General features: G+C 41.1%; 1 protein-coding gene across 1 annotated transcript; it reads left to right on the forward strand.

Annotated features, from left to right (window-relative positions):
- The first annotated feature begins 375 nt into the window (after nucleotides 1-375).
- On the forward strand, nucleotides 376-26312 carry chpf (chondroitin polymerizing factor). The gene is made up of 4 exons (XM_003214980.4): nucleotides 376-1090; nucleotides 12905-13469; nucleotides 19013-19195; nucleotides 24110-26312. The coding sequence occupies exons 1-4, from the start codon at nucleotides 768-770 to the stop codon at nucleotides 25373-25375; spliced, it is 2337 nt and encodes a 778-aa protein (XP_003215028.1). The 5' UTR covers nucleotides 376-767; the 3' UTR covers nucleotides 25376-26312.

Genomic DNA, 26312 nt, shown 5'->3' on the forward strand with positions numbered 1-26312 from the left:
AGACAGTTCATATAAAAATAACTTGTGGGTTCTCACGAAAAATAAAGGAGTTGGGAGTTTCCCAGCACTTTTCAGCAGGAACTTGTGAAACTACAACTCCCATTATTCCTTAGCCTTGAAGCAAGGCAGCGAAAGTGGTGCCAAACCGCAATGTGATGCACCCCGCGAAACGGAAAGGCGACCAGGCAAGAAACTCTCTCCTGATTGCGCAACCGGCTCCTAGGCCTTGACTCCCTCCCTCCTTTCCCAGCCTCGCTTTGAATCGTGCTGGGGAACCTAGGGCGGGCTCTGACGAAGACACCTCCTCGGCCAAGGATTGGCCGGGAGGGACGGAGGCGGGGCCGAGCGGATGACGCAACCTGGAAGGGGCGGGGCCGCGTGGGGGTGACACGTCGTACGGCCCGGCAGCGGCGCCTGCGGCTCCTGGAGCGGAGACTGACGGGAGTGACGCTCTTTCGCTTCCCTCTCCCCCGCCCCTCCTTCCCTCCCTCCTTCCCTCCCAACGGCCTTCCGCGAGAACGGAAGCAGGCCCTCTTCTCTGGCTCCTTCTCCTTCAGTTGCTTGGCAGCCGCAGCGCCCCTCCCCTTTCCCAGAGGGCCCGAAGCCGGCGCCAGGTTCGCTCCCCTTGGGGCCCGCTGCTCGCTACCGCCAGGCCTCCGCTGGTGCCACCTCCTTTCTCATCCCGGAACCCCAAGCCCACTCTTTCCCGTTCCGCTGCCTCTTCATTCGCGCCCCCGGCCGCGTTGTATTTCCCTAGTGCCGCCGCCATGCGCTTCTCCCTGGTGTTGTCCCTCCTGCGGCCGGTGGGGCCCGTGGTGGTGGGGGTCTCCCTGGGCTTCACGCTCAGCCTGCTCAGCGTCACCTGGGTGGAGGAGCCCTGCGGGCCCGGGCAGCACGGCGACAACGGCGGCCTCCGGGGAGACGCGGGCCCGGAGGCGCAGCCCCACCAAGGCGCCGGGCAAGGCAACGCGGCCCGTAAGCCCAACTCCGTGCCGGGAGGGCTGGGCGCCGACCCCGAGCAGAGCTGGGAGCCCCGTGTCCTGCCTTACAAGCCCCCGAACCCAGGCAAGGCCGTCAAGAAAACCATCAGGTACCTCGACCAAAGGGGGAAAGGAGCCTGTGTGTGTGTGTGTGTGTGGGGGGGGGGCATACATTCCCGCAACACAAGGCTCCAGCCTTGTGTCTCCACTGCTGTTCCTGTGACTCGTGGGCCTTGGGTGCCCAAGGAAAAGTTACGCTTTTCTTTCCTGTCACAAGTGACGTTTGAGAGCAAAATACTACAGTAGAGTCTCACTTATCCAAGCTTAACGGGCCGGCAGAAGCTTGGATAAGCGAATATCTTGGATAATAAGGAGGGATTAAGGAAAAGCTTATTAAACATCAAATTAGGTTATGATTTTACAAATTATGCACCAAAACATCATGTTTTACAACAAATTTGACAGAAAAGCAGTTCAATATGCAGTAATGTTATGTTGCAATTACTGTATTTACGAATTTAGCACCAAAATATCACGATATATTGAAAACATTGACTACAAAAATGGCTTGGATAATCCAGAAACTTGGATAAGCGATGCTTGGATAAGTGAGACTCTACTGTATATGTAACATCAATAACTATCTTTTCCTAAAGCAGTGGTTCTCAACCAGGGACCACTTTGACTAGACCCACTTGACCAGGGACCACTTTGATTAAGGACCACTTTGACTGGGGACCACCCTCCAACATTAGTACCAAAAGGTTTACGAATCAATTTTTGGTCAACTTTAGATTTGGCTTAATTTGAGGTGGTGATTCAGAAAACTGCATTGGATAGACCACATCAGCTCTAGGTTCTGATACAGAACATATGCCATCCAGTAGTCGCCATCTACTCCCCACAGAAAACCATATTTAAGAATCTAGAGCTGATGTGGTCTATCCAATGCAATAGTCAGCTCTGCAGAAAGGAATGGAAATAAAATACATAAATAAATAAATAAAGAGGAAGGAGGTGCGCAGGCTGCGGCCCACAGGTTGAGAACTACTGTCCTAAAGAATCTACTGTCCTAAATTAGGAACGGTTCATCTGTGCCTTGGTTATTCAACATTTTTCTAAGACATAGTTGTGTTTACCAGACTTTCAGTTAAACTGATTTGTTTAGAGCCAGTCACATATCCTTTACCATTTCGTAGATGAATATAAAGAATATGAAGGCATAAAATAAATTCAAATGTCATTAAAGAGGAAGAATACACAACAACTGTTGTATTTAAAGAAGGATCTCCTGTATTTAAAAAATCCCTGGGGGAAGAAGCAGTTGATGGCAAGATGCAAAGGACTATGTCTTGCTTCTACAGGCCCTTCCATGCAGTCATATAGCACAGAATATCAAGGCAGAAAATCCCATAATACCTGCTTTGACCTGGGTTATCTAAGTGAATCCATACATATGTGCTAGTTCAGAGCAGAAAATTTGGGATTTTATTAAGCTGTGTGGAAGGGGCCTGGGTTTCCGTGATTGGCTACACAGCCCAACAATAACACAATTTTTCTTGGTTTTTAGGCCGGCTCCTGAGCATACTTGGGGTGTTGATTCATGAAATTGCATTAGGTCAGTGGTCCCAACCTTTTTTTTGTTACCAGGGACCACTTTGACCAAAGACCACTTGACCAGGGACCACTCTTCAACATTAACACCAAAAGGTTTACGAATCAGTTTTTGATCAACTTTAGGTTTGGTTTGGTTATTTGGGGTGCTGATTCAGAAAACTGCATTGGATAACCACATCAGCTCTAGTTTCTGATACAGAATATATGCCATCCAGTAGTCTCCATTGGCTTTCCCACAGAAAACCATATTTAATAATCTAGAGCTGATGTAGTCTATCCAGTGCAATTTTCTGAATCAGCACCCCAAATAACAAGCCTAAAAACAAAGACCTCAAGAAATTTTTTTTGTTGGGCTGCGTTATTATCCATAATAGTAACGGTGAGGCCTCCCACCATATTTTAGTTCTTGCGGACCACTGGTGATCCATGAACCACAGGTTGGGAACCACTGCATTGGATAGACTACACTAGCCCTAGTTTCTTAGATATGGTTGTCATGGTTTTCTATAGGCTGGCAGATGAAGACTGATATATATGTTCAGTATGCTGAAAGGTAGAGCCGATGGAGGAAAACTGGTGCAATTCTTGGAATCAGCAGGTCAGATATACTCAGGAACAGATCCAACATTGGAGGCATCAAAGCATGTGATGGCCGGGTATTCCAGTGGCCCCTGTGTAGTTGCTGAATTGCAAATACAGTAAACTCTAACCGGCAGCCATTGGCGGTTGGTAAATGCTGGATAAATGCAGTTTCTGGTTGCTTGAGAGTTGCCTAACTAGTATTATACTCGATACTAAACAATATCATAAGCTCTGTACTGACTCAGTAGTGAAATACTGTGTCGCTTTGATTTAGTTGCCAACCTTTATAATGCTCATTTTATTTAAAAAGAAATAGACAAATGTAATTCAGAGCACCATATACATACAATATTACCTGAGAGTTAACAACAATAATGAATTACATAGTGCAACTTATGTTTTGAAACTTTATAGTATTGCTTATCCTTTTTACATAGAAGGAAGATAGCTCTATACTCAGAGAGGCCTGACTATTTCTGTGGCCTTTGCAAGTTGCTCTAATATACACATCTCTTTTTATGTTTTGAACCTTTATAGTGTTTGTTTATCTCTTCGACATTGTCTAGTATAGACATTTGTGTGTATTTATCATTACTATTTGAATGCTGGGCAGAAAGATGGCAGCTATGGCTGGCCCCCAGAGATAGCATTGATTCTTTCTGCTCTTTGAGGAAGAACCCTCAACTTATCCACAAGTCATATGATAACACATAATTTGTTCCCAAAACCTTTTCTTTATTTATACATGAGGTTGACTTATACACAAGAATATACGGCACTACATTTTATTCATTAGTTTCACTGTACACTTTGTGAAAGAGTGACCTATGCTAAGTAACACACTGAATCAATCCAGCTCTAATTCTCTGGCTACTGATTCATAGATCATTTCCTTTGGTGGTTGAAGTCACAGATAACAAATACTTTTTGTAAAGGGTTTTTGAGACTCTGCAGACAAAGGAAAGGGGTTAAAGCTGTGATACAGGACTGTTGGGACATATTAGTTATCTCAACAAAACTGCTGTAACATTTGAGCCCCTTTCCTGCTGCTTCATTCATTCCCCCCTTAGATTGCTTCCCTCCTTTTAAGATCTCCCATGGGAAAGCTCAAGGCCATGGCTCTTGTTATTCAGGAAGTCCTTCGGTACAAATAGCTTCCTTTGGAAGGAGGTGGGCTAGAATGGGGGGTGGCTATGAACACTATGAACTAAGCAGGATGTCTGTGGTTCCATCTGAACAAGGGAGATGATTGTGGGATGAGTCATGCAACTACTTTTTAGGCTTCTTTGTAGCCATCTCAGAAGGTTATTTTTGACTACCTCATGTAATTATTATACTTAACATTTGTGCTGGGCCTTCCAAGTGTTTAAAATGCATCATGTGTATTATGTAGTTGTAATCCTTACAACGCCTCTGTTATATATGTCAGTATTTTACCCTTAATATTGCAGAGGGCCTGAGGCTGAGACAGAGTAGTCGACCTAAAGTCACTCAGGAAGTTCATAATAGAAATGAGTGTGACTCATAGTTTATTCTTGTGCTACTATAGCCCCTTCTATACAGCTGTATAAAATCCACATTATCTGCTTTGAACTGGATTATATGGCAATGTAGACTAAGATACTAATTAATTCAAATCAGATAATGTGGATTTTTTTGCTTTGATAACCTGTATTATCTGGTAGTGTAGAAAGGGGCCCAGGTCACATATTGTCTGTGTACAGCTTATTGAAGTAATTTAGGCATTTTGCCTTTCATGTCAACCAGTTTCTTGCGGGTATATTGTTGGCCTTAATACTTGTGAAAGAAAAGGTAGAAAATTGATATCTTCATCTCTCAGAAATAAGTATTGAGACACTGTCAGAGTGCATTTCCTGCACCAGCTGTTATGTTTGTTGCGTTAATGAATGCTTTGTCAACTTCTAAAAACTAAAACTTGCAGTGGGACTTCTGAACTCATTACCAATGAACTCATTACCTACCATTACCTAGTGGTTCTCAACCTGGGGTCCCCAGATGTTTTTGGCCTTCAACTCCCAGAAATCCTAACAGCCGGTAAACTGGCTGGGATTTCTGGGAGTTATAGGCCAAAAACATCTGGGGATCCCAGGTTGAGAACCACTGCTATAGTGGTACACCACAAGAGTGCTTATAGATGTATTTTTAGGAGTGGAAATGTATGCCAGTAGGATTACTTCTTTCTCCCTGCTTTCAGCAATGGCTTTTTAAAAGAAAAAAAAATGTTTCTAGTTCTACAGGTTCACTTCTCCCAACATGAATTCCCAGATTTCTCATCAGGTTTTTTTTAAACAACAACAATACCAATAGCCACATTGCAGTTAATGAAACAGATATGTTCCTTGGTATTACTTATTTAACAGAATCTTCAGTATCAGAGGCAGAAATAACATGGAAAGAATCGGGATAGGTTCCTACCTCGCGAGAATAAGAGCATCTTTAATGTGTTTCAGCAGGTTTTTATAGCACAGGTCAGATAAGAGTGGTACAAGTAAATAAAAACACTGGAAGTGTTGTCGAAGGCTTTCATGGCTGGGATCACAGGGTTGTTGTATGTCTTTCGGGCTGTGTGGCCATGTTCCAGAAGTATTACCTCCTGACGTTTCGCCCACATCTATGGCAGGCATCCTCAGAGGTTGTGACGCATGGATAAACTAGGCAAGGAAGGTAAATATATATCTGTGGAGAGTCCAGGGTGTGACAAGAGTCCTTTGTCAGTTGGAAGCCAACGATAATGTTGCAGTTAATCACCCTAATTAGCATTGGAAAGGTTTGGCTCTTGCGGGCGGGGGGGGGGGGGGGGCTAATCCAAAACAGGATGAGCGCCTGGAGGGGCCATCTGTGTGCTTTCTCATACTTTCAGATCTTGGTTTAACATCTGATGAAGTTTTAATTCATAGTGATATAGAAAGAGTTTATTTGTTTGTGTGCTTGTCCAAAATCTGTCACTTTGAGTGGTCCTACCAGCTTCCATACCAGCTCATAAACTATCTTGTAGTCTTTGCCAGTAACATGCACAGGGCTGTCACAGTCCTGGAATGTTTTGTGGTTTCCTTTGGTCACATGCCTGCCTCTGTATGTATGCTAGATATGGGATGAATATATTAAGATGGGAGTGAGCAGGGATCCTTGAGTGTTAAGAAATCCCAGTGGGGAAGACATGCCTGAAAATCCCTTGTTTCATCCTCCGCCCCAAAGAGACTTGATGATTATTTCCTCTGGAGGATTCTAGGAAGTCCTAATAAATGCCTTCAGCACAACTGTATAAATATACTTTATAACCTGAGGCCTGGATATCACTTTGTACTGCATCTGAGTAAGTGATTCATATCTACAAATGTTTGTGCTAAAGTGAAACCCAGTTAATCTTAAAAGTGCTGCAAATTCCATTTTGCTTCCCCCTCCCAGCACACCAACCAATGTAGAAAGTGTCCTTAGATATTATGCTTTTCCCACAGGGATACCTCTGTATTAAAACAGTCAGATGCTGTTTTCTCAAGTAATGGGAAGAATGTCATGATTTTAGAACAATATCACTTCCCTAATAAAATGAGCGTTTACACTTTTCTCAAATTTGCTTTAAAAACCATAACAGTATCAAGAAGCATGCCAAATGTACAAAACAATTGATAATGCCAGGAAATATGTTAAGGTATTAGAAATATAGTGTTTTGGACATGTCTTCTAAGTTACATATTTTGTGCAGATTGTGGGAAAAGATGCTCTATATTTCTGATGTCATAGTATATTAAAAAGGTAAAGGTTTTCCCCTGACGTTAAGTCCAGTCGTGACCGACTCTGGGGGTTGGTGCTCATCTCCATTTCTAAGCCGAAGAGCCGGCGTTGTCCATAGACACCTTCAAGGTCATGTGGCCAGCATGACTGCATGGAGCGCCGTTACCTTCCCGCCGGAGCGGTACCTATTGATCTACTCACATTTGCATGTTTTCGAACTGCTAGGTTGGCAGGAGTTGGGGCTAACAGCGGGCGCTCATTCCGCTCCCGGGATTTGAACCTGGGACCTTTCAGTCTGCAAGTTCAGCAGCTCAGTGCTTTAACACACTGCGCCACCACCAGGGTCCCCTCATAGTATATTACAAAACTAATAATTTTTCTGGGGTCCTGTTTGTAAAAGAGCTCATAAATGCTCTATGAGAAATATCATGATAAATTAGTGAACAAAATTATCTACTGAATATTAGGTACAGCGAACAGATGGAAAAGGAGCATAAAATTTGGGAATTCAAATAGCTATTGTTCCTCCCAATGACTTTTGGCCTGCCTTAGGGTTCCATTCTGTTTTCCAGATTTTGTAGCTTCTATGGTCTTTGCTAACCTTGTGTCGCAGCAAGAGACAGATCCTGTTCCGTAAATCAGCACAGATAGAGATTTCCATGTGGATTGGAAGCACAATTTGTCTTTAAATATAATGTTGGTTTCTAAGATACAAGGTTTGCATAAGGACAAGAAGCTTTGACAGTGAAAGCAAGCAACGTCCTAGAATTCATGTGGTTTCCCCAGAGTTGAGTAAAAAGTATGTGTGTGATCACTGCAAAGAGAAGGGTTCAGGAGCCTTTTTGTTCCTCAATTAACTTGTGTTTGGAAAAGTTGCCTTTTTGGACTACAGCTCTGAGAGCATGAGCACTGACTGCACAGGCTGGAAGATTTTGTGGGTTGTAGCCCCAGACAATGACTCTTTCAAGCTCTAAGATTCACACATTCATTTTTTTAGTTATCTTTCTCTTTAGTTAAAATGCTCATTATTCTGGTGCTCCTTCCAACCCTCCCTTCTCTGTAGTATGGTTACATGTGCTTAATGCTTCCTTCTGGCCATTCAGAAGGCCCCATGAGTCCAGCTTTTACTACTTTGCATTCCCTTATTATGTTTCTTAAGTCTTTCCTCCCCTTTCTAGGGAATTGTTTTGCTCTTTGCAAGGCTTAATTATGCTGAGCTCTTATCCTTAACATCTTCTATCTCTGTGCCAGATTCTTTGTGCTTACTGTCTTTTTCTCTTCCCCACCCTCTTCTTTGCCTGCCAGTTTCTCCAGAGTGAATTTCCCACCTTCCAAGCTGCAAAGAGCTGCTTTCAGACTTTTTTTATTCCTAATCTCTGTTCTTCAACCAATTCCCTTTTAGAATGTAGTGGGTGGGTGAAAAGTCCCTCTGTGCTTCTGTGGTCCTCTTGAACAGGATTCTCAGCATTTCCCTTTCCTTCCCTTCCCCCTGTGTGCCCCAAACTCCACATTCGTATACTGTCTGAAATTGAAGGTGGGGATTGGGGGCCCAGGGATGAGTGAGTGAATGAGTTGTGTTGTCCCCTCTAGGAAGAGTGGAGAGGGGGAGAGATGGGCAGGAAGTGGTGGGGCTGAATGAACCCACTGTGTGAGTGAGGGTGGAGATGGGGTGGGTGGTAGGAATGGTTTCCTGTTGCATTTGAATAGTTAAACCTGTAGTTAATTGTGAGAGACAGGCCCACCTGCCTTCCGGATTGTACTGGACTGTCACAATGAGTCAGTTAAATCTCTTTCCCCTCATAATGCTTATTACAACTTTCTTGAACATTTCATTTTATTACAGAGACCCTATCTCAATGTTAATGTCTGCTTAGCACCTTAAGATGCAGATATTCTAGCCAGATAGACAAGATATGAATCGCAGCAGTAGGTTGTGATGGAAACATGGGAACTAGAAATCCTGAGCAGTGGATTTCTAGTTTTGACAATACCCTCATTTCCCACTCCTGCCTCTTTCTACTCATCTAGGGATTAGGATTAGCTCCTTAGGGGGCTGTGTAATAGGGAGGCTACAGATGGCTTGTCCTTTGGTCAGAAAGGGAACAGATTTAGACCTGGTCAAGGGGGAATCTGGCTTGAGGCATATTGCTCATTTGTTTAGCTCAGTGACCTGCAGACTGGATGAAGGTTACAACTTCCCTTAAAACACTTGACATGCCTTATTTTATATATGTACTAGCTGCACCCAGCCACCCGTTGCTGTGACCTAGTCTGGTTAAAAAGGAAAGGATTGAGAAAGAGCAGGTGTCAAATATATGTGATTTCACAATCCGTCTGGGTAGGTAATATTTGGTTGTTCTATTATTTTCCTGCTGGGAGAGGCCATAGGCCCCTCCCGGGGAGTGACCCCAGTAACCCTTCCTCTCTATTATTGCTGTTGTAGTTCTTGTTAGTGGTTGAGTAGGGCCCCAAAGATGCTCCCCCTTCCTAAGCGTAAGGAGCGTGGCAGAATTCTAAAGACTGCCTCTGAATGTAAATATGGATGGATGGATTTAGATCTCTTTCTTTCTCTGCCCTCCCCTTGGGGAGAATGACAGGGAGCATGGCTTCCTCGTAGGCCACACTCTGTTATTTTCCAGTGCCCCCTCCTTCCTATTATTGCTGTTGGTGTGTGGGGCCCCAAAGAGCCCCCCCCCTAAGTGTAAGGAGGGTCTTCCTAAATGTCTCCCTTCGCTCTCAGTCATTCACCTTCAGGCCTCTGGCCTCCCTGGATGTCTCTTCCACCTCCGCCATTGCCTTGGAGGCAACACCCCCCCCCCCCCCCCGGAAGTGGAAGGAGTCTCTTCCTAAATGCCTCCCTTCCCTGTTAGTTAGTAATCCTCAGGCCTCAGACCTTTGTGCAGGGAAGCAATTTCCATTGTGACCCATCTCTGAGGCAGAGGGAAAGGCCCTTCTTCCCCTCCTCCCTTCCCTTTCCCCCACCACTTCTGGTTTTGCCTCAGCCCTCGTCATCTCCCTGCATTCTTCTCCTCCTTTATTAAACAGTCATTTTTAGTACAGCGGCTGTTGCTTGTTTGTCCAGCAGATGGAACTATTTGTGAACATAAGCATAGTTTTATCTGTCTCAGGTGTAACAGGTGTGTAATAGTAGGTATGTGAATGCCTTAAAACACTCGCCAGTTCGAATGCTACATTGTATCCAAATTTCAAAGCAATCAGTGAAATAGTTTGGGAGATAAGAGGTCCTCACAAACTGATATTACATTTTTTAATTTATGTATGCATATGTATGTATAAATACACACACACATATTGACCCTTTGTACAGTCACTGGTTATCATAAAACTGCATTTGAATGATAGATGGGTATTGATCAGTTGGCTGATTAATCCCACTCATCATGGGTTTCAAAGTTTGAAAACAGGCCCACATCTTGTTGGTGGAAAATGAATATATCACAACATGGAGCAGGAATTTCCTCAGAAGAGGATAAGGGCAGCACTACACTTTCTGACTTTTCCTAGAGTAAACATAGTAGAGCCTTTCCTACTTTTTCTCCTACCCCCCCCCCCAATTTCTTATACTAATTGCCAGAATCACAGCTGACTCCAAAAGTGATCTCTAACCTTATGAAATTTTGTAGTGTGCATGTATGTAATTGGGCACCAAACACACATTTGCCTGTTGCTGTGTCAGCCATGATGTTGATGAAATGTAAGGAGCTCACACCCCATACTGTTCTAACTGTTGGCATTATGCCTTATTGGATTATGGTGACTAAAGGCTTCTCCTTTAGGCTATTGTTGGTCATAGTTGGACACTGGTGGACCAAATATGTGATGCAACCAAATATCTGTTCTGTTCTGGCCCTGCACACCCCCCCCCCCCCAATAATTTTTTTTTTTTGGACCGCCATGGAGTTCCCAAAGAGAAAGGGTTCACTTGTTACTTAGCAGCTCAATTATACCAGCGCATTTTGGAAAGCACAATAAGACTGTGTGCTCCCTCTTATTACACTCTTAATGACTTGGTTTGTTAGGTGCATCTCTCTTCAGAGAGAGCATAGTTTTTTAATAACGTATTGGCAGAGTGTTCTAAAACTGAACAAACATGGTAGTGTGTTTATTTCGTATACAGTTAAAATGCAGTGTTTAATGCAGTGTTTGAAGTTTGTTGACTGTCCACAATGCTAGACCTTATTTAGTGTACTGTATTGTACAATCAATGTGTACAGTAGGAGTAATATTAAGAGATAATAAATCAATATGGTTGTGTGGGTGCCTTTTAGGACTAAGGGTGTGTCTATAGTATAGAATGAAAGCTTTTTGACACCACTTTCACTGCTATAGTTGAATGCTATGAAATTGTAGTAATTTTTCATGTTCTCTAACCTTTTCTGCCAAAAGGTGCTGGTGTTTCACAAAACCACAAATCCTAATTTATAGTGCAGATGCAGCCTTGTATTTCAGGAGACTGGGGTTGAAATCTTTGCCTAGAATGGAAACCCACTGTGTGATTTTGTACAAGTGACCCTCTTGGCCTCAGTGGAAGGTAATAGCAAACCTCCTCTGAATACAGCAGCCCAAAAAAGCCCTAAAACAAGGTTTCTGCAAACTTCAACATAAAGCAATAACAGTAGGAGTACCAAAAGCAACAACAATATGTTGGGCAGTTACAGGTGCAAAAGACTCATGCAGCATAAATTTGTAACCTAAAATGTATGATTAGTTGTTAAAAAAGAGGATTTGAGGGATTAAATTTACAATGTATGATTATGAACAATTGAGAACATCTATTTAGGACTCCATTGTGACTGGGACTTAAAACGCTCTTTGCTAGCTGAGAACTGCTTTCTTGCAGCCTCAGTGCTTTCCATGTGATTGTGGTCTGGTTGTGGGTGAGGAGACAGCCCTTTGACTACCCAACTTCCTTCTGCTGGCTGACTGGCTGTATATGAGGTATAACCTCACAAAGTGGTTTATCTTTTGTCTGTTTTGAGCAAACACACTTAGCTCTGTGCATATATACCACAGGAAAATAGGTCAATTTTCACTCTTAACATATACATGTTGTTGTTGTTGTTTATATTAAAAATAAACTTATGTCAACATCTAAAGTGGGAAGGTTTGTTCAGAAAGGCTTTTTGTCTTTGCCTTCCTTTAAGGTTGAGAGAGTATGATATGCAGTGTTCCCCCACTTATCGTGGGGATTATGTTCCAGGACCACCCTCAATAAGTGAAAATTTGCGAAGTAGGGACACTATATTAATTTTAATATTTATACATTATTTTAGTAGTTATACACTATTTTAAGTCTTTATCAACCAATCGCGTGTTGATAAATCACCTCCTTCTCCTCCTGTTGCCGCTTGGGCTCCTTTTCTCTCCATTCAGCCCCTCCTTCCTCCCTTCCTTAGACTGTAAATTGTAATTTTTATGATTTATAATATTCTTTTAGAGTTTATTGAAAAACCGCAAAACAGCGAATCTGCAAAAAAGTGAACCGCGAAGTAGTGAGGGAACACTGTATATGGGAGATAAAAATAGAATGTTTTAGGGAATAAGTGGAACTTCAGAACTCTTGATGCTATCAAACTTTGATATATTCCATCCAGTACCACAGACAGCATGCCTTTTGTATTCATTTTAGGGCAGCATAGGCAGGAGAGTGCTGTTGAAGTCATGCCCTGCTGTGAGCTTCCATATACATCCAGTTGGCCATTGTGTGAACAGAATGTTTGATTGGATAGTCATGTCATCTGATCCAACAGGGCTCCTCTTATGTCATCTATTGCCAGTGCAAAATACTTGTTCTTCAAATGGCACAAAGAGAATTTGTGGGCTTGTTTAGAAAGACAAGGCTGAGCTCATACTTCCTTTGATAGATAAGGATTTGGATATAGGAGGTGAATACATCTTCCTGCTCAGTTGTCTCATGCTCTCTTTTTCGTTTGTACCATTTGTTCCCAAAGGACTCGATACATCAGCACGGAGCTGGGCATGCGCCAGCGTCTCTTTGTGGGGGTACTGACCTCGAAGAACACGTTGAACTCCCTGGCCGTGGCAGTGAACCGCACTCTAGGCCACCGGCTGGAGCGTCTGGTCTACTTCACAGGCACACGAGGGCGCAAAGTTCCACACGGCATGATGGTGGTGACACACGGTGATGAGAGGCCTATTTGGAACATGTACCAGACCATCAAATATGTGCTAGACCATTACGTGGCAGACTTCGACTGGATTTTCCTGGTCCAGGATGACACCTACACGGAGGCTCATCGTGTGAACCACTTGGCCTCTCACCTCAGCATTGACACTCTCCTCTACATGGGCCGACCAGAGGAGTTCATTGGTGGTGACACACCTGGACGGTACTGCTATGGCGGCTTTGGTTACCTGCTTTCTCGAGCTCTGCTCCTGCGCTTGCAGCCTCACTTGGAAAGTTGCCGGAATGACATCCTGAGTGCGCGCCCTGATGAATGGTTGGGACGCTGCATAATTGACTATACAGGGGTGGACTGTGTGGCAGAGCATGAGGTGAGTATTGTTTCTGTTGATTTGGCCCTACTTTCTCCACTAAGGGCTGTGCCACATAAAAGCCTTTCACCACATCATAGACACAACCTCGCTATGAGAGAAAGAGAGGGCATTGGTGTTTAGCTTCATTAAAATACCACGTCAGGCTCTTTTTTGTTGTTGCAGTAATTAAAGTGTTATCTCACGTAGGAGGTGCTGTCACATGAATAGCAGCCCTAACATGCACTCAGTACATCTGCCTTGTTCACGCTCATACATAAGTGCTGACAGCTTTCTCAGTGTATGCCTAGACACCTGGCGCTCCGTCACTCAACACAGATTTAGGGTGGTCTTATTTTTGATCTTGTCAATTGATTTGTGTTAAGAATAGTGAATACCTCACCATTTTAAAAGAATTAAGACTGACGTATTTAATCCAGAAATATGTTGTCAATTTGGTCAGGGTAGAGCAATTGTGCGGAAATCTGCCTTCAGATTATTGTGATCATCAGCTATTAGGATGTATTTCTTTGTTTTTGTGTATACTGTGAGGATGAGGACGCTTACCATGAAAAACACAGTGTGGTAGAGCTGCACTAATCATCTTCCTGGGAGGTAAAAAAAATGGCTTTGCTCCCACTGGAGCCATTTTTAACCGAAATTGCACCAGGATATGATGCTTCACCATGGCATAGTGCTCTCTTTTGACCAGTTTCGATTAGAAGGGCCAGTGGCGAGCTGCTGCTTTTCCCAACTCGATTACTACTTTATTTAAAGGGCAATTAAGCTTCTCCCTCCACCAGCTTATTTGTAGGCACTTCCTGCCTAGCGCCCACAGAAGCAGGCCCACACTTCCCATTGAAATCCTGATAGATTATAAATAAACAAGATTATGAACAAACAAGAAGATGGAGATTAAATTCCAATATATTAAATTATGAGGAAATTATTAGAAGAATAGGAGCAAATTGGCAAGAAATATGGGATATAAATGACAATAATGTATCAAGAAATATATTATGGGACACTATGAAGGCAGTGGCAAGAGGATTATGCATAAAAGAAACCTATAATCTCAAAAAGAGACAAGAAGAAAGGAAAACAAATTAGAAAAAGACATAGAAAAATTAGAAAAACAATATATAATAAAAAGAACAACACAAATATATAACGAATTGAGAGCAAAGAAAGAAGAACTAGATAAGATAGAAATAGATGAGGTTCAAAAGAACTTGATATATTTGAAAAGGGAATTCTTCGAATATAGCAATAAAAACTCAAAAATGTTAGCCAGAGCCGCACAAAAGAAAAAAATGAAAAATGAGATAAACGCAGTGAGAGATAAATCTGGAAACATTTGTAGGTTAATGAAAGACAAATTAAAGATATTTGAAGAATTTTATAAAGAACTCTATCAGGCTGGGAAATGCTCAAAGGATAAAATTCACAAATATGTGGAAACAAATTGGACAGTAAAAATAGAAGAAACAGATAGAGAGTTATTAGAAGCACCCATTAAGAAAGAAGAAATAGAACAAGTAATTAGGAAATTAAAAATTGGGAAAGCGCCTGGACCTGATGGGCTGGGCCCAGAATATTATAAAACATTTGAGGCAATGATAACTCCAAAATTATTAGAATTATTCAATGCAATAATGGATGGAGAACGAATACCAGGATCATGGAAACAATCATTAACAATACTATTACCCAAACCAAAAAAAGACTTGACAGACCCTGGTTCTTACAGACCAATATCATTAATTAATCAAGATGCAAAAATTTTAACAGCGATTATTACCAACAGAATGAGCAACTTTATGTATAAATATATAAAACAAGATCAATGTGGGTTTGTTAAAGGGAGACAAATGTCCAACCTGATAGGAAGAGTAATAAATAAAATACAAACAATAGAAGGGGAAAAAAACAAAGCGGGGATTCTAGCACTGGATATATTTAAAGCCTTTGATAGTGTGGAATGGCCAACTATTCAAACAATAATGAACAAATTTGGATTAGGAAAAAGGTTCAAAAATATAATGAGCCAATTGTATTCAGATAATTATACAAAGATAATATTAAATGATGGAATCACAGGAGAGATAAAAGTAACACGAGGTACAAGGCAAGGATGTCCTATGTCGCCTATACTATTTGCAATGGTAATGGAATTACTAGCTAATGTAATAAGAAAAGACAAGGAATTAGAAGGCATAGGAACAAAGTTAGGAAAAATTAGCTTATTTGCGGACGACACATTGATAACAATTAAGGAGATAATGAAGAAAATGGAAATAATTAAGAAACATTTAACAGAATTTGAATGGGCAACTGGATTGAAGATAAATTGGAATAAATCAGAAGCAATGTTATTTAATTATACCAAGCAGGAGGAAGAGGAGTTTAAAAAGCAGATGGATATAAAAGACATGAGAATAAGCGTAAAAGAAAATATAAAATACCTTGGAATAATCATAACCAAAGATCTAAAATCCATAGAAAGGAAAAATCTAGAAGAATTAAGAAAACACATGGAGGTGAAATTAAAGGATTATAATAATCTGCGATTATCATGGTTCGGCAGAATAGCCCTAGTAAAAATGAAAGTCTTACCCAAAATAAATTTCTTGTTCAGAATGATACCATTAATGATTTCAGAAAAGGAAATAAATAACTGGCAACAAATGATAAACAAATATTGCAATAATGGTAAAAAGAACAGATTAAACAAACAAATTTGGTACAAGCCCCAAAAAGAAGGAGGATTGGGCCTTCCGAATATAAAAAAATATTATGAGGCAAACCAATTAAGATATGTAGTAGAGAAGATGATGGATGGAGAAGGTTTGGAATGGATGGAATCAGGGAATAAGGCAATTGAGTGGAGGAAGGATAACATATTCTTTAAGGAAATCTCAAAGAAAGAGATAAAACAAATTGGAAATATATCATTAAGAAATATAATGGAAATATGGAATAAATATAAAGGACAATTAATTAATAAGAATTCAGTTTTAACGCCAATAATAATGGAAAAAGATTTCCCAAAGGAACTAAAAGGAAAGCTAGATAAAGAATTAGAAAAAAGGGAACTAAAAAGGGTAGGAAATTGGATAGAACAAAAAATGGAAAAGGTAAAAATGAGAGAAGAATTGAGAGGAATAAATATTTCTTGGATTCATTGGATTCAATTAGAAAAATGGAATGAAAACTGGTGGGCCCGAAATAAAACTGGAAAACAAATAACGCAATTTGAGGAATTAATAATAAAAGCATTAAAAAGAGGAAATAGTGAGCCATTAAAAGGAACAACAAGTAAAATATATAAAATACTAATTAAAGACATAGAAAAAAAGAAAAGACTAACATTAAGAGAATCATGGGAGGAGGAATTAGGAACAAAGATAACGGAAAAAGAATGGGAGGAGATATGGAAAACAAGACAATTAAAAAACATGTCAATTAGAATAAAAGAAAATTATTACAAACTAATTTGGAAGTGGTATTTAACACCAAGAAGGTTAAATATTATGAATAAGAATAATAATGAAAAATGCTGGCGAGGGTGCCAGGAAATTGGAACCTACATGCATATGTGGTGGGATTGTAAACATGTAAAAGGTTTTTGGGAATTGGTCATAAGGGAAATAGAAAATATTATAAATATAAAAATTAGAAGGAATCCAGTGGAAGTATTACTTTTAATTAAAAAAAGAGGATGAGAAAGATAAGAAGGGAAAAAATTTAATAGACATGCTATTAACAGCAGCTAGATTATTAATTGCAAAATATTGGAAAGGAGAAATGAAAATACAAATTAATGAATGGTATAAAGAAGTTTGGCGAATGGCACTGAATGACAAGCTAACATCAAATTTAAAAGTAAAGAAGGGATTATGGAAAAAAATGATTTTGAAAGTATTTGGAGAAAATTTCTAGAAAAATTATTGGAAAAAGAAGATGGGAATTTACCTCCAAATGAAGAATTGAACTTTTGGTGGGACTACAGAAGAAGAGATGGCTCTGGGGAAGGGGAGCACAGGGGTGAATGTAAATAAAAGAGGGGGAAATGTATAGAATATGTTTATATAATTGTAACTTTTTCTCAATAATAACAATAAAAAATATTTTAAAAAAAGAAAGAAATCCTGATAGGTTTATGTTGGTTAAAATTGCTTCTATTTTTAAATATTGTATTGTTCATTCATTTACTAATATTGTGCTATGGTAATAATATAATATATTGTGTATACATAGAATATTGATAATAATATTATAATGTAATACAATATAATATTTATTTATTTATTACAGTATTTCTACCCCACCCTTCTCACCCAGTAGGGGACTCAGGGCAGCTAATAATAATAATACAATTATAATATTAATTATATATTATATATTAAATGTAATATTACTAATAATAATATGGCATAGTGGTATAGTACAATATAGTAATATATAATGCTAATATTGTGCTATGCTAATAATATAATATATTGTATGTACATACAACTTGTAAGCTGTTCTGAGCCCTTTGGGGTGAGAGAAGGTGGAGTATAAATGTAGCAAATAAATAAATAAATAAATAAATGATTGTTGTTGGGGGTTTTTTTTGCACTACAAATAAGACATGTGCATCGTGCATAGGAATTTGTTCATTTTTTTTTTTCAAATGATAATTCAGCCCCTCAACAATCTGAGGGGCCATGGAACTGGCCCTCCACTTTAAAAGTTTGAGGACCCCTGACCTAGAGCATGCTGGACAGTGAAGGGATAACATGACTTGAAGTAAGTCTCAGAGGAAGCTAGGTAAATCACAGTTCCATTTCACCTAAACTAATTTCTGTGTATGCCCAGCATGCTTCATAATAGTTGTCAATGTGGTTTCTAGTAAAAGAATTTAAGTGTGTCCAGATCTGACCTATCCAAAAGGTGATAGTCATGGAACCTAAGCTAATAGTAAAAATGTCAACAGACAGTTGGAAGAGTGTGTTGCAGTGAGCAAGAAACCAACCTAGATCAAGAATACCTTGCTTGTATTAATTTCTGAAGGAACAATAAGAAAAAGTAGTTGTTTTTCTCTTCTACAAAAGGGAGAGATTTCCTGTATTCAAAAGAAAAGAGTTGCAAATACTAGGAAATGGCTTAAGAAGGGATGCATTCTTGGTCGCCCTTGCATCCAAGGTTTTTTTTTTTTTTAATGTATCAGAAGCGACTTGAGAATATACTGCAAGTCGCTTCTGGTATGAGAGAATTGGTCATCTGCAGAGATGTTGCTCAGGGGGCACCTTGATGTGTTATCATTCTGCTGAGAGGCTTCTCTCATGTCCCTGCAAGCTAGAGCTGACAGACGGCAGCTCACCCCATCTCGCGGATTCAAACCGACAACCTTCAGATCAGCAGTTCAGTTGGCACAAGGGTTAAATCCATTGTGCCACTAAAGCTCTCTCTTCAGTTTTACTACACCTAGAGAGAAATATTAGGTAGCTCTTGCATGGACATATCTGAATAGACAATCTAAAGTTCCCATTCTAAACTGTTTCCCCCTCCTTCCCCAGGGCCTGCGTTATCAGTACTTTGAGCTTGGAAAGAATACAGACCCCGAGAGGGAGAGTGATCCACGATTCAATGCTGCATTCACTGTTCATCCTGTGCTGGATCCTATCCAAATGTACCGGCTGCACAGATATTTTGCCCGTGTGGAATTGGAGCACACGTATCAGGAAATTCAGCAGCTACAGGTAAGAAAGGAGTGGCTATGTCTCATTTTGTAAATTGCTGAGCTGGGAAAGGTTTGTTACTGAGATATTTATTGTCATGCCTCAGTTGGTGGAGTTAGGTAGGATAAAGCCATACAGTTAATTCCTCCTTTGCTGGTCCATGCCTCAACTGGAATCCTTGGCTGAACCTGGCCTCTGCACCTTTGGCCTTGACAGGTTGCTTCCAAAGAAATGTGGTCTCCAAGAGCAAAAGTTCCCAATTGCTGCTCAAAGTTATTTGAAACATATTTGATGGTATTTATACCATTTTTTATTTTGAAACCAAAATTTGGGAATTTCCTAAAGTTAGACTGCAGCTCCCATTATCATCTTGTCATTGTTCTTATTGGCTGGGACTGATGAATGTTAAGACTCCACAATCATCTGCAGCATCAAGGTTCTTTAGCCCTATTATAGATAAGAATACCTAACTTCCGTGGTTGTTAGTTGTCCCACTCTACCCACACAAGCATTCTCATTTTCTCCATCTCTTTATTTCTCTCTCTCTGTTATCTCATGAGTAATTAAATTGGAGAAGATTTGGGTTCTGTTGTGGCACTCATAGTCTCTGAGGGCAGGTCTGCATATTTAGCTGATGACACAGTACTGTAAGCCCTCATTGTTGCCTTTCTGTTATGCCTTTCTGTGGAGGGACATGGATATGAAGGAAGGGGAGGAGATGCCCTTGTTTGCATGTGTTCTTTTCCTTTTCCCAATTCTCTGCTTCATTGCTGAAAAAAAAGTTGCTGTTTCCAGCATCAAAAATGTGCTTGAAACAGTGGTCATTTTTGTCAAGGGGGACATAACAAAGAAGAGAAAGATGAATTGCAGAATTCAACACAGAACCACTGCCCACCACTTCTTTTCTGTGATGGAACAAGAATTGAGACTCCCAGTCTATTTTTAAGTATTAATTGTTTAATTATACTTGGAAACAATTCTGAATTGGAAAGGCAAAACCAAACATTTTAAAATTAGGTACCTTGAAAAAAAGGTACTTGGTGAGATTAAAATATATAGATTGACTGCCTTACAATCTCTATCTGAAATCTTTCTGACTCTAGATAATCTCAAATGGAACTTTATTGTGCATTGTTGCAATAACTGCCTTTAATGAAATGTTAACCAGAGTTTCACATGTGCACATTCTAGTAGAACAGACAGAGAAGTGATAAGTGAAGGCTTGCTTTTGTTAAATTAACAGGTAAGTCCAGACAGCTGTCTGCCTCATAATCTCACTGGCGGGCCTGATGTTGGCTACCGTCAAGATGGACCTTGACTCATAATCTGCAGCTCTGCATACTATAAGTGTGGAGTTATCTAGTATTCTTGATTTCTTCAGATTTATTGCTAAAATTTTGTCTTGTGAAGTAGAAACAGTCCCACATTAAGATACATGAAAACATACTTGAAAAAGTATTACAGCACAGAACCAAAGTGCTTACCAATGTGTAAGACTAACATTAAATTATATTTAGTGTTACACCTTTGTTGCATACTGTGGTAAATTAGTACTTTAATATTGCCTTGGATTGTAATAATTGTCCTGAGGTAGGTTAGAAGTAATGCTAAGGTCTACCATATTAGCATTCTTTACTAAGGTAAGGGTAAAGGTTTTCCCCTGACATTAAGTCCAGTCGTGTCCGACTCTGGGGGTTGGTGCTCATCTCCATTTCTAAGCCGAAGAGCCGGCGTTGTCCGTAGACACCTCCAAGATCATGTGGCCGGCATGACTGCATGGAATGCCGTTACCTTATTTATTTATTTCCAGCATTTGTACTCCGCCCTTCTCACCCGGGGGGACTCAGGGCGGCTTACAACAGTTGGCAACATTTAATTCCAAGAACATAATAATAAAACAAAAACAGTACATATAATCAATTAAAACTATAAAAATACATCATTAAAATACATTATAAAAATTAAAACATATGTAAATTAGATCAATTTGTATAAAAACCTCATGCTTCAGCCTTCAATCGGACCATGTTACCTTCCTGTTGTAGTGGTACCTATTGATCTACTCACATTTCCATGTTTTCGAACTGCTATGTTGGCGACTTTCAGTCAGCAGTTTAACCCACTGTGCCACTTTTCTTTTTCTGTATTTTCTTCTTCTTTTTTTCCCCCACACTGCTTTCCTTAGTGTGTTATTTTTATTTTACAATCAACTCTCCATATTCCCATATTCTGGATTTCATTATTTACTTTTTCAAAAACAAATAATTCCGAAGCACAAACCTTGATTTTGCCATTTTCTATAAGGGACATAATTTTACTAAACCGTTATATATTATGAGATTTGACCATCCATGGATTATGATGTCCATGAGGGGTTCTGTATCCAAATCCTAGCAGATACCAACAGCCCATTGTATCTGAAAATTCCTAATAGGAATGACAAAATTGCAAAGATTATAATAAGTTTCTGACTGGCTTTATTATATAGTGATCTGCTAGTTGCTATGTGGCATAATCCCAACAAATATAATATATAATCAAGCAGGTCATAAATAATTGAAAATACATTCTAACCTATCTTTTTTATTTATTAAAAAAAGAAATGGGCAGAAAGAATCCTAAGCTCGGGAATGGTAGTTTGAGCCCTCTAAAGTACATATGGACAGCTAAAATTCCCCATGTATTTCATCCACCTTCTAAATTGGAGGGAAAAGGAGGGGGCAGCTCTCCTGAAGGGCCCTCCAGGAAGGAATCAAATTCCTCTGTGCTCAGCTGACCCCCAACATAAGGTCTGATCTTAGCACAGCAGGTAGTGTCTGAGCACAGATAAACATCAGAGTGAGATTAATTAGGGTAATTATAATTTGTCTAGTCTAACCGTATTTAATCCATTGCAGTCTGCTATAAATTAATGAAAATATGCTCTTTAATAATAACACCATGTTTGCTTGAGAGTTAAAAAGAAAGAAAACATTGACATTCTCCCCACCCCACCCCCAGCTGTGAAGAAATGTTTTGCAAAGAGTAAATGTTGATAAAACCTGTGGTTGGCAAATCTACCCCCTACTAGTAAATGAGATGCTAACCCTGATCTTGATTATTATAAACTGAGGTCTAATCCAAAGGGAGTTATCACTTCTTCTTTCCTTAGTCTCAGATGTTAGTCATAAGGAGAAAAGAGGGAGCTCTACGCCGAACAGTCTGGGAATCTTAGCATAAAATGTGTTGAAACCACACTGTACAGCAGGGGCACCAGGTTTAAATGCACACCCAAGGTAACATGTGAGCCCCAGGAAAGCCTAACTAGGTAAGCTTCAAGGACAAAGCCATAGGTCAGATTTCTTAAGCAAAATCCAGGAATTTAATAAGATTTACGTAGAAATTGTTTTAAGCATAAACATAGTAGGCAGCACCACAACAAAAATGAAGTTTAATCTAACAATGCAGAGAAGTTGAGAAAGTAGTAATTATATGGGATAATGATATACTGGTATAACATTTTTAAGCAGCAAAGGAAGCAAAAACAAGTAGGTATTTATTGACATAGATACAAAGCCATTTTACATTGGTTGTAGTACCTCAACAATTATCCATTGACACTGATAAACAAATGCATTATCTCATATACTTATATCAGCAAAACAATACAAATCAGCAGTCTGAAATAGCTGCTGCTATAATTACTATTTTTTGTTATTTGTATCCCACTTTCATCTCAAAATTGGGATGATTAAAATAGATATAAATATAGGCGGTTTGTCTCATGTATCAAAACCAAACATGCTTCAAAAAGTAAAGGAAAAAATGAGGGACACGAGAATTTGAGGCTGATTTATTTTGTTGTTGTTGTTTTTTAATTTTAGCATCAGCTTTTGTGGATTTCAGCTCTTTGGACATGCAGAGTTAGATGGTCTGAGTCACTGAATGGCTATCTCATATATGCATGTATGATAGATAGAAATATATTATACTGTGTGTGTGCATGTGCATGCATGTGTATGAATGTAATAAATATATATGCAAGATTTTTGACACCACATATTACACTGATATATCTTTTACTATACCAATGTTTTTGTTCTTTGTAGAAAAGCAGTGCACAAGTATGGAAGCCTTAAGAGTCAGGTTTATACTATGGGGCAATATTGCCACCAGGTGGTTGGATGTTATATTTCCATATGCACGGTTGCTGCAATCTGTGATGATAGTATGCTGCAATGTGGGTTAGATAGATGTTCTGAATACAAACCAGGAGCTAGTCTGATGTGCTCTGTGGCTTGCCCTCCTTGATGTCTACTTGAATGCCATTATCCTTTTGCAGAATGCTCAGTGAAGAAATCTTGTGGCTGAAGTAATTAAATGTATTTTAATATTCATGTTGGTGTTGTGCATAACTTAGGAATTCATGCTTATGCAGTGCTGTCAAAAGTGTCCCAAAGTGAGCTGATTGACTGAGGAGGAAAGAGGCTGAAGAGCTGGGAGAGAAAGATATTGGGAGAGACCTTGGGTCTAGGAAACCAGAGCTGGAGTCAGCTGATGGCCTTGGAGGAAGCCACTATCTCTGTCTCCTTTTTCCACCTTTGTATAACAAGGCTTCTACCATGAATGTGTTGTGATGAGGAAAAAATATGAAGATTGCACAGTGCTTAGTTTCCAAAATCTGTTTTGTAAATGCTAAGTGCAGCTGATAAAGAGTAAAGCTTAGAAGGCAAGGAGACCTGAATTGCTAGTGTAGGATTTATTCAAAAGGGCTGGTTGTTTGTGGATGCTGGGAAAGTGTTCACTTTTAAATGAAATAGGAGCAGGATCTCCTTTTAGCTACAATGAGAGTGAGCTTGAGTCTAGGTGCTCCAGGCTTAGTTTTTTGGGGGCTTCATGGGTTGAGCTTTTCTGAACCTCCATTGATTCTCTGTTGCTGTCTCTTTGTCCTTGCAGCGGGAGATCCAGAATACCAGCAGCCTTTCGGCAGATGGAGCCCTGAGTGCCACATGGCCCATTGGCATTGCCTCCCCTTTCCAACCGAAGACTCGCTTTGAGGTGCTTCGCTGGGACTATTTTACAGAAGAGTCAGCTTTTTCCTGTGTGGATGGGGCCCCCAAGTGTGAGCTTCGAGGCGCAGACGCTGCTGATGTTGCAGATGTGGTCACTGAAGCCGTAGAAGAGCTGAACCGCCGCTACCAGCCTGTACTACATGTGCGCAAACAGCAGTTGCTGAACGGCTACCGTCGATTTGACCCCACAAGGGGCATGGAGTACACATTGGATCTGCAGCTGGAGGTGGTGACTCAGAAGGGACACAGCCGGTCCCTGGCCAAGCGGGTGCACTTGCTGCGCCCCCTCAGTGAGGTAGAGATCATCCCAATGCCCTATGTGACTGAGGCCAGTCGGGTCAACGTCATCTTACCCCTGACGGCAGCAGAGCGGGACTATGCCACACGTTTCCTGGAGGTGTATGCCACGGCAGCTTTTGAGAATGCTGAGAATGCAGTCCTGACCTTCCTTTTCATCTATGACCCTTTTGAAGCTCAACAAGTTGCTCAAAATGACGTCTTTGGGGCAGTGAAAGCCCGCATCACTGAGTATGAACGGCGCTACACTCAAGTGAAGATCCCTTGGATAAGTGTCAAGACAGATGCTCCCTCCCAAATCAAGGTAATGGACATCATCTCCAAGAAGCACCCTGTGGACACCCTCTTCTTTGTGGCTGGCGTGAGCACTGAGGTTACTACTGAGTTCCTGAACCGGTGCCGCATGAACACTATTAACAGCTGGCAGGTTTTCTTTCCCATCCACTTCCAGGGCTACAACCCCACCATCGCTTTCCACAACCAGCCCTTGCCTCTTTCTGGCTTGGACCTGGTGCGGGACGCTGGCCATTTTGACCGCGATGCTTTCAACGAAGCTTGCTTTTACAATGCCGACTACATGGCGGCCCGCACCCGAATGGCAGCTGATGCCCAGGACAATGAGGACATCCTGGAGACCATGGACATCTATGACCTTTTTGTCAAGTACTCGAACCTGCATGTCTTTCGCGCTGTGGAGCCTGCCCTCCTGCAGCACTACAGGCCACAGAGCTGCAACCCCCGGCTGAGCGAAGAGCAGTATCACCGCTGTGTGCAGAGCAGCTTGGAAGGCCTGGGCTCCCGGGCCCAACTGGCCATGGTGCTTTTTGAGCAGGAACAAGGCAACAGCACATGAGAACTTGCCCCACACTCTCCACTGCATTCACTTCACAGCAGAGGAGAGCTGGAAATGACTGTTCAGACTCTGAACCTAGGGTGGCACTCTGGCTGGCCTTGTGGGTTATGCTGCAGGTCATTCATGAGAATGGGAATTATGGGGAGTCATGGGTCCTGGTCTTGTGTTTGTCCTGCTGTGTTCCCCTAGTACAGGCCCTCACCCAGACCTACAAGCCTCACATTAAGGACAGGCAGGACCTGCCTTGGGATTTCCTGACTGGAGTTGCTTGTTCCTGCAGTAGCCTCTGCCTTGTGGGGCACCAGGTCTCTTAGGGGAGGGCCCTTGCATAAGCCAGGGTGGGATGTGCTGAAGTGGAAGAGGTTAGGTTGTTAGACTGGGGCAGAATTCTGACCCATTGGGAAAGAAACAGGAGAACTGCTCAGCCCTTTGGCTGCAGTGTTGGTGTTAAGTTCATGAACACTCCAGACAGGGGAACAAAGGGTTTTTTTTCTGTGGGAGGGAGGGCGAAGGAATTCATCCTGCGACAGTCCTCCTAGAAACCCTGACTCGGGCTGCTTTAGCCTCAGATCAGTATTGGAAAGGGGAAGAGGGAGGTACAGACTTGGGAGTAGCTTTCTGTAGGAGAAGCAGTTGTCTCCGCTGTCAGGCTGGCTCTGGCATTGTGGGAACGATCCTTATTTCTGACGTTTGCCTGGCTCCTTTTGGCTAATGGCTGAGCTGGAGGTACATGGACTTTGCTTACCTAGCAGCTATGTGTGGTTGCCCAGAACTCTTCAAAGCCACATGGGTTGTGCTGGTCAGCTAGAGTTTTGGACCAGAGAGCAGGCAAGCACCAGAATGGGGAGAAAGAGAGCTTGGCTCTCCAGTGGATTCATATTTAACACGGGGATTGGGGACATTTGTCTTGCATTTTAATAAACTGGAGCGAAGCACA

This window comes from Anolis carolinensis, chromosome 1 (assembly GCF_035594765.1).
Source record: "Anolis carolinensis isolate JA03-04 chromosome 1, rAnoCar3.1.pri, whole genome shotgun sequence".
In the NCBI taxonomy this organism is placed as follows: Eukaryota; Metazoa; Chordata; class Lepidosauria; order Squamata; family Dactyloidae; genus Anolis; species Anolis carolinensis.